A 14,415-nucleotide genomic window follows, 5' to 3' on the forward strand; every position below is an offset into this window, starting at 1 on the left:
AAGATGGGGTATAGGGATCACACCAATGTAGCTTTCATACAGTCTAAATTGTTAAAATTGTTTGATTTAGTGGGATATCAGACTGCTGTGTTTATGTATAAAGCCAGGAACAATTTATTACCTGGTGGAATTCAAAAACTATTTAATGAAAGGGAAGGGGGATACAATTTAAGGGGTCAGTTAAATTTAAAAATTCATGCTATACGTACAACCAAAAAAAGATTTTGTATTTCCATAAGTGGGGTAAAACTATGGAATAATTTAAGTGTGGACATAAAAAACTGTAATAGAATTGATGAGTTTAAACATAAATATAAAGGTAAGTGTCAATCAAGATATATGCAAGAACAGGCTCAATGATTAATTACATGGACTATTGTGGGTGTGGTGTATATTTTGTATCACTTGTGTGATGTAAGAATGTTAACACTGTTATATTCTTTTTTAGTATAATATGTGTGTGTGTAGAAGTGAATCATTTATTGCTTGCAAACCAGTGATGTAAGATGATGTCATGGGGTAGGACTGGATAAGTCTGACTTCTTCCTACTCCATTCAAGCAGGTACTAGGTATAAGCAAATTGATATTAGATTATGTGTGTAAAAATGTGTGTTGTTATATCAACTGTTGTATATGCTTGAAAGAATAAATCAAATCAAATTAAATGCTCCATGTTGTCTCTCAGTAAAAACAACACAGGACGGGCCTTCACCTTTCCCGTCCTGAAAAGGGCCTTGACATTGTTTGGATCGAGGGTCAGAACATCTCGACTGGTGTCCAGTGCCTCGTTGTCCTGCTCCAGTTTGAGCTGAGTGGTGGCCAGGTTGTTCAAACACTTGACCCGATAGTCCCGCACCTCGTCCTCCTCTGCCTCCAAGCCGCTGCCATCTGAACAGCGACAAGAGTTACACAGCTGATCACATGTTCTACTGTGGACATTTAACGTGAACTTCAGTTTCTCAATAGTTGACCCAAACAGACACAAAAAAGCTAAGAAAACAAACATTTGGAAGAGATTAGTTAACTAACCTTGCGAAGAGCTTATTACTCACTGAACAAATAGATAAAATGTAGAGAACAGTTACTTAATAGTACTTTGAAAGAGAAACTCCTAGCGGGTATCGTTATAAGCAAAGCTCATATTCTGTTGTTTTATTCAGTTGTATATTGTATCACTGTTCCTGATGCAACTGAACAGTTTCAGTCCATGACTCTTTTTATTCTTTAGGCATCCAAGACTTTCTTTTTAAACTTGTTTTTAATAGTGTGCATTTTTTCCCTCTCCAGCTACGAACATGAGGGGGTCAGAATATTAGGAACATCTCTAAATATAATGTAGTCCAGTACAACACCACCTTTGACTGACCTTTATAATGAAAATATAATTGAATTTATACATTTATGACAATTTCACCAAAAACAAACATTTTGAGCTTCATAAACACAGATGTTAACACATAAGTGCGATACTGAATTGTACAGGTGTACCAAAAAGTCAGATAGGCCGACATGTTGGTGTCTCTGCCTCTTTTTTTTTTTTTTTTTTGGCCCTTTTTTCATCCCCGAATATGATGCCCTGATAAACTTCTCTATTCAGTGTCACGATGAGTTCACTCACTGGTCCATCATACATACATTATGAGGCAGTTCATGCTTTTCATTTCACCTGCTTGTTCAGCCACATTTCCCTCTTGGGCCCACCCTGCCTCATCAATGATTAAAGTGATTAAGAAGGTGGAAATGATATGAAAGCTGATTAACTTGATTATGCAAAAGAATTAAGCAAAAACATTTATCGCAGCACTTGGCTCGGATGTATGTGGCTCTGCATCGTGATGGTGTGATTAGTGTTATGGCAGACTGGAGGGCAGTACTAAGCTGTTAGGTCATTGTGGGCTGAGACTGGTAATGCTGTGTCTGAGGTCTCTCAAGTGCTGTGCTTGTTGTTTCTTATTTGTGTGCATAGCCACACACTTATACCAGAGTTGTATTTCCATTTTTACCTTTTTGCAACAAGATAATGCTCACATCAGCTGCTATGAGACATTCCTGTTGTAGCTGACAGTACAAAAATACTGCACTTTATATGAATAAATTCAGGTTTTGATGCTGTGTTACCTCTGCTGCGTGTGGTTAGCACATCCAGAGCCAAGCAATAGGCTCTGGCAGCCATGCTGTATTCCTCCCTTTGGAAATGAAAATTTCCTCGCTCTCGTTTCTGGTTTCCAATTCGGATGCAGTCTGCTATGGGTAGACTTAATGGGTCTGGTTTCTCTCTGATGTCCAGAAGCTGCAGGTGGTATAGTAAAGGAGCCCAGGCTGGAATATCAGGCTCTCTGCATATAAACAAACATAAAAACAAACACAGATATAATATCACAGGGTGAAGAGTTACCCTTTGGTCAGATGTCTCTTAAAATCCTCCACAGAACACAATGATGTTTTAAAGATTATTTATGATCAATCAAGAAATCCATCTGTTTTCATGGCTATGATAATTGTCAGCTTCAAGAAAAGCAGAAACAAGCTAGTCGACATCCTGCACACCAAACTCAAAAAAGATTAGAACTTTGATTAGAAGTTAAATATTATTTTTATGCTACTGTCTCCACAGTTCCACACTGGCAGCAAACACAACACAGATATGCCCGCAGTTGTCTTATCTTAGACTCACATTAGACAACAATATTTGGTTTGACCAACCAAACCCTGTTATTATCAATCACTACCAGCAAACATTATGTCATGCACAAACTCAGTGTTCTCTGTTAATCTTCACTCTCTGGTGTTGCTCTACAAACCTGTATTGCATTACTGCTCCCATGTTTCTTTACCATCTAAAAAGCCTACAATATTTTTACATCACACCCATCCAAATGCAGACACACAAATTTTAAGTATCATACATGTGCAGTTACTCGTATAGTCAAGGCTTGTCAGGAAGTCAGAAAAGTTTGATTTGCATCTTATAAACAGAAAAAAGAAAGCTTGGATTTTGGTTAAAAAAAAAAAAATCAATCAATACTGGTCAATTAGAAATCAAAGAACCACATGTGCTGTGTCTAGTTATGACATATGATATATTGAATGTTACTAAACTGGCATTAAGTAGTTTTTAATATAAAACAGTTTGAATATCTGAAGAGTTCAAAACATTTCAAACAGATTCTTTAATATCTTTCATTAACCATTTTTCTCCTCAGCAAAATAATTCAATATGCAATATTTTTGTTTATATGCAGGAAACTGTTCACTGTATACTGTGTTACTTTAACGTGTTTAAAGGATGAGGCCCACCATTTTCCACATTAACATTTTCAACACTGCCCATACAGAACCCAAAGCCAACAAACAAGCCAGTAAAACCTCTGCTCAATGTTAATGTCTGTCAATCTGTCAGTTGTGGATGAGCTTATTTGTCTTTGTTCAAAAACAGTTAAGAACACATCAGGGAAACACACTGCTTCACTTAGAGATATGCAGTATTTCATCATTATTAAAACACAAGATCTTAATATCTGTTTAAAATATCCAGAAATCTCATGCAAGGGGCCTTGACCCTCACTTACTTCAGATGTTGTAAAAAAATTACAGCAGTTCAGAGCCTTCGGGGCAACTTTAAAAAAAAATATCAGTGGTGTTTTGTAATGAGGAAATGTGTCAACCATTACTGCGGTGTGTTTCACTGGTGTGTTTTTAATTGTTTTAGAACAACAATGGAAACTAAGAAAGTCAAAGTTACAAAGCTCTCGCATCAGGACAACTTCAAAGACTAATCCAAATGTTTTTATCCCACAGCACAAAGGAATACTTGAAGTTTTATGTCATGGCCTCTTCAAATACTGTCCATTTTGCGAAAATAAGGCTTGAACATAAATATTAAAAAAAGTGTGATAGCAGAATACATAGTGCAAAGTGAAGATGTACAGTGGTTTTAATGATAGATTTGTAATTTTTGTTTTTCAAGTTTTGACAGCTGCTCTCTGTAAAGATTAAATTTCACTGTATCCAACAGCTCCTACACCTTAAAAGCGGCATATGTAAAGGCGTCGGAACGACTCTGGCTTACTCAGACAAGAATTTGAAACTGGTATGAACTTGTGAGCTGCTGATGGCTTCATTTTATTCATGGGTCGCTCAGAAGCTCAAGTAATTCAGTTTCCAATCATTTGGCCCCTGTGTCCACATGCCTCACAATGGTCTGTTATCAGGTACTATGAGGAGGCTGCAACTCCAAAATTGTATGAGAGCGCCCGTGAAAGCATGACACCTTAGCTACATTTGGAAAAGCACATTTTGAAGTAGCCTACATTGTAGTTTCAAACAATATGATTGAAAAATTAAAAAAAAAACTGCAAAAATACAATAAAAAGTGCCATATGTTTCATGTTTAGACATGCAAAAATCTTTTGGAGTTTAAAGAGGATCCCTGAAAGTTTAATGAGTTCAACAAAATAAAGAACTGAAACCAAGTCCAATAAGGAAGTGCAGCTTCCCTCTCTAACCCCCCAGTGACTGCTGGCTGCAAAGTGATAGTACTGGGAGTTGTGTCAGCTCGTGAATTATTCAGACTGGTTGTGTCAATGTCACACTTTATGTCTGTCTAACAGAATTAGTTATAACCCCAGTTACTGTGATGCTGTGTCAGTAGGTGGGATTGGATTACCCTTACACTTCTTCTCTCTAGAGACTTTGTCCACTAATGGGAGCATTAAAACAAACAGGTGAGCAGAGACCTCAGAAGCCTGAGGCAGGTCCCTCTGCTCAGGACTGCAGGGTGTAGAGTTCAGAGATGTTATCTTTTGGGGCCGTGATAAAGTAAATGAGGTTGTTTAGAAGCCAGTCTGAAATTTTTGATGGCAGCTTTAGGCTCATCGACTTGTTTTCGTGTATCATGGCACAGGACCTGTCATTTGAGTTGTGCAACAGGCAGTCTAGAGCAGCAGAGAAGATGACAGTTGATTCATTTATGTAGAACATACAGAATTTAGCTGGAGTACTAACAATCTGACAGGCTCACCAAATGATTCACTGCAGTTTGTACAACACATGAACATCCTGTAGCTGTTTGTTGCCCTCACATACTTCTCTCTTCTCTTATATGAAAATATTATACAATCTGAAGGCAGCATATTATGTAACATGTACAGCATATAACAATAACACACACACAGTGTCCTGGATACGGTATCCTACTAGTGCCTGGCTCTAGATTAAATGAACTGCGGTGAATCTACCTCTGAAACCCACTGCTAAAGAAACATGAGGTTTTTAAGTTAACAAATAAACACTATACTAAAAGGTCTGTGTGTTTGGTTTGAGTTTATACTGAGCTTGATTTCTTTATCAGTGCAAACAGTGGAAAAAGTGCAATTTAACTAAGTGATTGAAGGTTAAAGAGTTATAAAGTACAAAACTTTATATTTTCTTTTTACACCTATTAATTTGAACTAGATTATTTAGTATTAGGTTTTCTATTATAGTGGTTAAGGCGCAGTGCTCTCGTTGCTACGGCCCGGGTTCGAGTCAGGGTTGCGTCAGGAAGGGCATCCAGCGTAAAACACGTGCCAAATGTCAACATGTGAGTCGGCAGTGTGACGATGCGCTGTGGCGACCCCTAAAACGGGAAAAGCCGAAAGTGACTTTCTTTTCTATTATATACTCATTTCTATTCTTTCCGTTAAATTGTATTTGTTTTTGTCATTAGTATTTCTTTTGAGAGTTTCAGGGCCCCACAGAGTAGAACTATGAGGTAGCACGAAATGGAAAGAGTCAAGTATCTCTGAATTTCTATTCAAGTACAGAACTTTAATTTCATTACAGAACCGCCCATATATAATAAATAGTGCATCCACACATTCGTCCATCTATTATGTATACTGCTCATTTTAAAAGATCACAGGGAGGCTTAAGCCAATCACAGCTGACACTGGGTGAGAAAAAGTCTGTATAAACATACATCAGCATGACAGATACATGACAGATTAAATACATTTACTGAGACTTACTGTTTTGCTGTCATAATACTGAATCTCAGAACCGTGAGTTGAATAGCGTTTGATTTTTAGATATTCAGCAGAAAAAAAAACCCTGCACTCATCAAGTTTTAGATACGGACATGTTTTGAGAATACACCCACTTTACTGCTCATGACTCACACTAATAGGACGCACTAGGTGAGAGGTGATGAATCATTTGTTATTACTGTACTAATGGTACAAACTAAATACGCCACCAACAAATTATCTGCTACCTTGCAAAGGAAACAGAAGTCACACAGCCACAGCGACTGCTCACTGCCTGACAAAAAGCAATACGTCGCATGCATGATTCGACAGGTGGCCTTAAATGTCATGAAGCTCAGCAGCTAATATGGAACTGGTCATTACAAGAAAAATCTATTTCTAAAAAGCTGAGGAATATCGCTTCCATTGTTCATGAGCATTAAACACAACTGGCATGCCTGGCGAGCTGCCGAGTGTAATCTGAGAACGCAATGCGCTGACAGATCTATAAGGTTTATGGTGTCATGTGGGTCACTGGTGATTAGCCCCACAACAGAGCTGAGCTCAGCCAATGAGCCTCCAGGGTCTTATTAGCGCAAACAGGAAGCACAGGCTCATCAGCAGAGTGAGATACCTCCAGAAGATTCCAGTGAAACCTGAACCTGCAACTTTAGCCCAGGTCAGCGTCCTTAAACTGAGCTGCCGAGCCAGCCTCCGTGCTGCTGTAGAAGCAACCCTGATCACACAGTCACACACGTGTTTTTAAGACTGGCATAACCTGGACATGGTTGTTATATCACTGTAGCTTTGAAGCATTATTACGCAAGGGGAATTAATATATGGTATTCACCTTCCACTGAAAATACCAGTACACTAGACCCAAATTAAAAACTTCTCCACTGTCTAAAGGTCATTAAATTCAACAAGTCTACAGTCACGCTAACGGTGGCTGATGCTTTACAGATAGAGTTATCAAATATTCCTATATTCAAATATTAATGTCTATTTAAATTTTCATTGATATTTCACTGTCGACCAAAGTGGTAAACCGATGGACTGGCATTTCCAGATCTACAAAGTGGTCAGAAAATGTTGAGATAATACCCCAACAGTGTTGTGTTAAGAGTTATTGGTGCATGAACTGAGGTAATCTTTCCTCAGTTTCACACCATTTTGTGAACTAATGACTACTATTTGACCTGACCCTGTCCAGAGCAAAGGTCAGTAAAAAGAGACAGAGTGAGGCTTTTTTAGCCTTCAGCAGGCTGAAGCCTGTAGAGATCCAGACTGAGACGAGGGTTAAAGATACAAGACTTTGCTGGGGCAGCAGTTCGGGCAGCACTGAGAAACAGAGACCTGGTCAGGTGTCAGGCTGAACTCACATGAACTCACTGGCCACTTTATTAGGTACATCTGTAGAATTGTATGCAATCCACTTCCACATTAACATCTATGTTTATGAAACTCAAAATGTTTCAGTTTTTGGTGAAATTGCCATAAATGTATAAATTAAATAATATGTTTATTATTGAAGTCATAGTTAAAGGTGGCGTTGTACTGGACTACATTATATTTAGAGGTGTCTCTATATTTTTGTCCTCCCCAGCTACATACATGAGAGGGTCAGAATATTAGGAACACCTCTGAATATAATGTAGTCCAGTACAACACCATCTTTAACTATGACCTCAATAATAACTGTATAATTGAATTAATACATTCATGACTATTTCACCAAAAAGTAAAACATTGAGCTTCATTAACAAAAATATTAAGATAGAAGTGCTGCATTGAATTGCATAGAGCTGTACCTAATAAAGCGGCTGTGAGCGTACAGTATACTGTCCACATTTATGGCAATCTTTACTACAGGTCACCAGGGAAACCACAGTTAATAGTATGCTATTAAGTAGCTTGTTGCTATTCAGCAAAAATAAATAAATAAAAAACAAAACTATTGTTACAAAAAAGAAAATACAAGTATGCTTTAGGATTATATTAGAGATTATATTTTGGAACAAAACAAGGTTTGATTATCCTGCAGGTATGTACGCATGTCTCTGCTGGTGTCGTACTGCTCTGTCTGACTGGAAGGTTTGTGGTCTGTTTGTTCATCTGTACTACCTTCCTTTATTACCATGGTGATCACTTTCATTCACTCAGATTATTTATCCATTCAGTAATCCACTTCCAATATACTCTGGCTTGATAAACTGTATTGTGTTTATGTTGGTGGCCAGAGTTGTGATTTTGCCCTAAACAATGTGTCTGCAGCCTAATTTGCAGCTGTCACAGAAACACCTAGCAGTAATATTAAAAGGATGAGTTTGACATTTGGGAAATAGGTGAAGAAGCTAATACCACTCATAAATGTCTGGTAAATACGAAGCTACAATGAAAAGAAAATCCTGGAAACGAGGAAACAGCTACCTTGTCCAAAGGTCAAAAAATCCACCTACCAGCATCTCTAAAACTAATGAACACCTGACATCTCAATTGTTTAATCTGCTCAAAAACTGAAGTGTAAAAACATCTATTTGTGGTTTTCTGGGTGATTACAATCCAGACTTTTTCTCGGCCAACTGCACAATGCCACCTGGAAAAGATCTGTTTTTCCATCCATGACCACCAGATCCATCTCAACTGCTAAAAAATTATAATTTCTGGTATTGTGCGTGCAAGCAGATCAGATTAAGAAACAAACAGTTCCATTCTCTTCCCGTGTACATATGAATGAGGTGATAAGGAGGACTAGCTTTTCTCGTGTGTGTCATGGGAAGTTATGCATCCAATATAGATCAATTTGATTCATGTGTGGCGGCTTAGCAAACTTCCTCATTAAGTTGTATGATAGTGCGAGTGACTCACCCTGTTATCTGTCATGCAGACCCCTTGCTGCTCTGAATGAAAACAAGAACTGGCTCAGTGGGAAAACAGTAGTCACTTTGACGTCATGTGCTCCATTTTAAATGATGGAAAGGCCAGCAATGTACCTCACACTGGTTTCTATAGTTACAACCTCAGATAGTGCATTAACATACTGCAATAAATGTGATGTGCAGCTTGTGTGATAATACAAAAAGAGGATTTATGAGGCAGTTTATTTTTTACAGCAATGAAAACTGGTCTACTGCTGCTGCCATGTACTGTTGTGTTTGTTTTAACTCTTGGATGGACACATGGCACACATACAGCCGCACAAAGGAGCTTAGCTTTAATCCTTGCATCAGTGAGACGTCACAGCTATTTTTCCTTGCCTGCTGCCATACTAGTTAATTTGCAGCAAAACAGCCTCCTATTACAGTCAGAGATCTAGAAACTAACTGTGTAAGGCTTTTCAGCTGCTGCCTCTGTGTGAGCGTTCCTCTCTGACTTGTCTTTATTTCCTCCTGCAGTAATGAGCCCATGAAACTGTGCTCACAGGGATCAAGGGCAGTGACTGCCTGCATTCTGGCTGTTGAGCTCCTCAAAAGTCCCCACATAATCTACAGCACATTTCCTTAGCCTATTAAAATGAATCTAGTTTCAACCCCAGGCTACCTGTAGGGCACATACTAGCTTTTTAATGGCAGGGGTGTATAGCCTGGCCACTTCAGAGCAATTCAGGGGATCACTGGGTTATACAACCTTATTAAACCAGCTCTCAGTAAAGGTAGTACAGTACATATCTGCAGAACCAGTACCAGGGCCTTGAGTAAATGGGACCATTTAAAAATTTGCTTCATTTATACACCTGACAAATTTGTCATTTTTACTTAAAAGTTGCACTACTGTGAATATTTATTGTGCAGCACATGCTTTTTCCTAACACCCCTTGCTAAACTGGGGCTATTTAAATGAATGAGGATGGTGTATTTCCCACACAAAATCGAGTCAAAGTCGGTCTGAAAGGGGCCTTAGATATGCATTAGTCAGTTTTCCAGAAATAGAGCAATTCTAATCTTTACACAGATTTAACTTCAGGTTTGGTCTCTGCCAACTCTTGAGAAAACTATCTAGGTGTCCAGCTTAGTAAATGTTAGACCTTCTTCAGCAATCATCTGTTGACTTAATTTCTCCGCTCTTTTAGCTGAAGCAGAATATTTTGCAGGAACCATCTAATGAGAGCTGGGACACTCAACCACACAGTTCATTTGCCAACATGGAGGAAAAACAAACAAAAAAAGTGCTAAAAGTCTCTAAACACAGATAAAATCCACATCAAGTTGATGGTTACTGATTGACTGACACATGAACCTTTTTGTATTACATATTCGTTTGTATTATTCAAAATGTGACTTAGCTTAAAACAATAGATCCACACTGCACACACCCAATAATAAATGTGTGATGAATAATAAAGATGTTTATCACTTGGAACTTATCAAATCTTTTACAATAGTTCATGTCAATGTGACAATACCAAAATGTTGCTGCTCTATTCATATTGCTGGGAGCTTGCTGTGGCGAGTGGATTCTTGTCTGTATTTTTGCTTTTAGCTTCTTTTTTTTTGGTCCATCACCTGCAAAGGTTTTTTGGATGTGCGTGACCAACATAGTACATTTGTCAGGTCAAAACAAATTAAAATCCAGGAGCATTTATATCAGTTTATGTGTGTTATGAGCTGTGAGCTCACCCTCCCTGCAGTGAATGAGTCAAAGCTTATAAACAAAACAATACCTACTCTCTGACTCACAGGTGAGCATGAAACATTTCAGTTTCTAGCATATGCAATAATATGAAATCTTTCTCTGTCTCTCTCTCTCTCTCTCTGGTTTATGCTCTGGGGGTGTGGCAACATCTGATGAATAAATCCTCCCCATAAACCTCAAAGATTTTGGTCTATGTTAGAGGTTAATCTGTCTTGCATGGAAACTGGTCATCAACCTTGCTGTCACTGCAGAACATATCTTATGCAGGGACTGACCCGAAATATATAATCAATCAAAATGAGTCAACATTTCTGAGGTGTGCACAGTGCGGTCAAGTGGCAATTTCTCATGCTACCACAAGGAGTGAGGTTTAGTTTCAGTGGGTTCTCCAATGGGTAAATGTGAAGTTGTTGTTAACAGCAATGACAGCTTGATTCTTTCTTTCTTTGCACGGAAGTTATGTCTACTGATTAAATAAACTCAATCTGTGCCAGTTTTTGATTTCACTTTTGAACAACAAAAGCTTTTTAAGTTGCAACAAATTCTGAGCAAGGAGCCAAAAATCCTGCTCTATGAAAGATCTCCTGTTTCATTACCATTATGCAGCATATAAATACCTGCTGCAGTGGACATATCAAATATGTATATAAACGTATCCCTTCTATTTCCATAAGCAATTCAATTTGCTATCAGATCAAATATTAATTTTTTTCCACAAAGTATGATTTGGGCATAAAATACAGGTGAGACAATCATCATTCAACAGAGCTACTGTTTGCCTTGCTTTGTGGTTGTTAGCGTTAACATTTGTGACCCCAGTTTGCTCGCTGCTTTATGTATGACATTATGGTAGGGGAATAAATGCCATAAAGAGATAATGATCAAAAATTAATTAGTCCGAGACGTCAGAAATGTGTGCTGAAACCAGATAACTTGACTGAGAAAATGTCACCGTTTCTGGAATATAAATTTGCGAATCGAGCACGCAACTAACGGCCAACAGTTATCGCACTCCAGCAGTGATTATTAAGTGAGATGTATAGTTAATGCAGAAGCTGTTCCTCATGCGCTCCTAAACAACTGCACCTGGCCTTCATGCCTTAAATGTTGGACATATCTGAAAGGTAATTTACAACATTTGCAGCATACATTCTCTGTTATATTCTTTTATTATATTGCTGCATTTGTTGCTGCTTAAAGTATCTTAGATTTTGTTAATTTGTGTTACATGCATAATTGCGCAATGACTCTGCTGCACATGCTGCTCCCATGCAGCATACATTCTCTGTTATATTCTTATACATTTTTTTTTGTTATATCGCTGCATTTGTTGCTGCCTAAAGTGCCTTAGATTTTGTGTTACTTATTTATCTTCTTTATATTTAATTTGTATTTTGTGGCATTCATGTGGACGGCAAAGTAAGAATTTCATTGTACAGGGAAACACGTTTCCTAACTGTGCATATGACAAATAAACACTGAACTTGAACAAGCACATACATACTGCACATCATTTGTAAATGTTGACTTTTCTGAAGTCTTGCAGTGTGTGTATATGCCCTGGTCATTGTCATTTACTGTCACCCTCCTGTCATATCACTGTTCAGGAGAAATATGACTGCCTCGGGGAATCTGTAGCCTAACCAATAAAGAAAACAGTAGACAGCTTTGCTTCCATGTGCAGCCTGTGAATCAATAGCAGTACACAGAATTCATGACTTGTTAGGTTGTCAGAAGAAGCAGCCTGTCTGCTGGCTGAGTAAAGCAAATGTAGGAGGGCCATTAACACAATCCTTTAGTCTCTCTCTGAGACCTGGAGCATCAATCATGAGTCAAACAGCCACATTTCTCAACAGGAAGGGCTTGACTTTATTTGGCTAGAGCCAGTGGCAATAATATAGGTCATTCTCACCACAGAGAGCTTTTTTTACAAGGTATTTCAGGCTGTTTTTGCTCTTATGTTGTTTTCTTGCACAGCTAAAGTAGTGATTTGCTATATATGAGGTCACTTGTATTGTCCACCATCTGTAAAGACAATATGAAACATTACAGCAGTGCTACTAATCTCATCAGTGCTATCAGAGCATTGAGACTGTTCCATTTATCCCTAAAGCTTAAACACTGCACATCTGATTTTGATTTAGCTGTGTGGATGTTAGTGGGAGTCTGCCGGTCATTAACTTTGAATAGTCTGAAAGCCAAAGTCTGTGTATGACTGTGATAGACCACTGCAGACGGAGCAGCACTGACGTCTCAGTGAAATGAGTCACACTCCACGTCTCCGCCAACGTTACCTCTTCATCCCCCTAACACACACACACACACACACACACACACACACACACACACACCAGTGCCATTTGTCTCTCCGTTATAGATCTGCTTTTTCCAGGTTTGTAGGCAGCATCACACTGCTCTACAGGGATAAGCTGATTTCTCCGTTTCTGCTTCCGCCACAATACATGAAGATATAGACCTACTACATACCATAGGCATGTACAGTGAGGAACAGAAGTATTTGAACACCCTGCGATTTTGCAAGTTCTCCCACTTAGAAATTATGGAGGGGTCTGAAATTCACATTGTAGGTGCATTCCCACTCTGAGAGACAGAATTAAAAAAAAATTTTCAGGAAACCACATTGTATGATTTTTAAAGAATTTATTTGTCTTGCACTGTCGAACATAAGTATTTGAACACCTGAGAAAATCAGTGTTAATATTTGGTACAGAAACCTTTCCTGTAGTTCTTGACCAGGTTTGCACACACTGCAACAGGGATTTTGGCCCACTCCTCCACACAGATCTCCTCTAGATCTGTCAGGTTTCGGGGCTGTCGCTGAGCAACGCGGAGTTTAATCTCCCTCCAAAGATGTTAGGCCACTCCAGAACCTTGATATGCTTCTTACGGAGCCACTCCTTCGTTATCCTGGCTGTGTGCTTTGGGTCGTTGTCATGTTGGAAGACCCAGCCATGACCCATCTTCAATGCTCTGACTGAGGGAAGGAGGTTGTTGCTCAAAATCTCACAATAAATGGCCCCATTTATCCTCTCCTTAACAGTGACGTGTGGTGAGGTTGACAGCTGGTGAGGCACTAACTCTTTTACAGTTAGATTTTCAAATACAAATTGTCTGTTAACTGACAATGCGTTATGTTTTATACCTCATATCAGCATTCTTCACACAAACGTGACCCATATTTAATTTGAGGTTAAAAATTTTTTCCAATTGAGCTTATTTCTAATTAGAAATAATAAAAGTGTATGGTCTTACCTTTATTTGTCAGCTGGTATGTATTTGTTCTCAATAAAGAAGATCCTTCTGGATAAAAATGCCCAGACTGTCAAAAATGTTTTGATTGAAAGTCCAGATTTGCGAATTTTCTCATCTTGGAAATGTAATCTTCCATTTTGATAAGGCCGGTTGTAAAGGAAATATAAACAAGCATGAAGAAGATTGTAGGTAGCGCAAGAATCTGTGGGTTCACTCGCGCCCTCTGCCTTGAGGCAGGCGTACTGTTTGCCTCACCGAGTAACTTTTTTACTGGGTTTTATGGTTAATCTGCGAGCCTAAACACGTTACAGAACTACATTTTATACATTATCTAGATTATGGCAAGGCAGAGCATATAATGAGTGTTTGAAAGCATTTTATTTGCGATATATAGAGGGACAGCGACACACTATTTGCATCGCATACAGTTTGTGAGGATTACACGATCCACCGAGAGGCACAGCAAAGTGCTGCCTCATCGCGCATCTCCTCCATGTATTTGAA

The 14,415-nt window shown here is 38.6% G+C and overlaps 1 protein-coding gene across 1 annotated transcript in view; it reads right to left on the reverse strand.

Moving 5' to 3' along the window:
* fkbp16 (FKBP prolyl isomerase 16) overlaps window positions 1–14,415 on the reverse strand; it is a 34,095-nt gene that overhangs the window by 5,585 nt on the left and 14,095 nt on the right. The window contains exons 4-5 of the mRNA XM_020613793.1: window positions 2,120–2,337; window positions 714–889 (exon numbers count right to left, since the gene is read on the reverse strand). Coding sequence (XP_020469449.1) covers window positions 714–889; window positions 2,120–2,337 — 394 coding nt within the window. The remainder of the gene's footprint in view (window positions 1–713; window positions 890–2,119; window positions 2,338–14,415) is intronic.

This window comes from Monopterus albus, unplaced genomic scaffold, assembly GCF_001952655.1.
Source record: "Monopterus albus unplaced genomic scaffold, M_albus_1.0 scaffold5.1, whole genome shotgun sequence".
Lineage (NCBI taxonomy): Eukaryota > Metazoa > Chordata > Actinopteri > Synbranchiformes > Synbranchidae > Monopterus > Monopterus albus.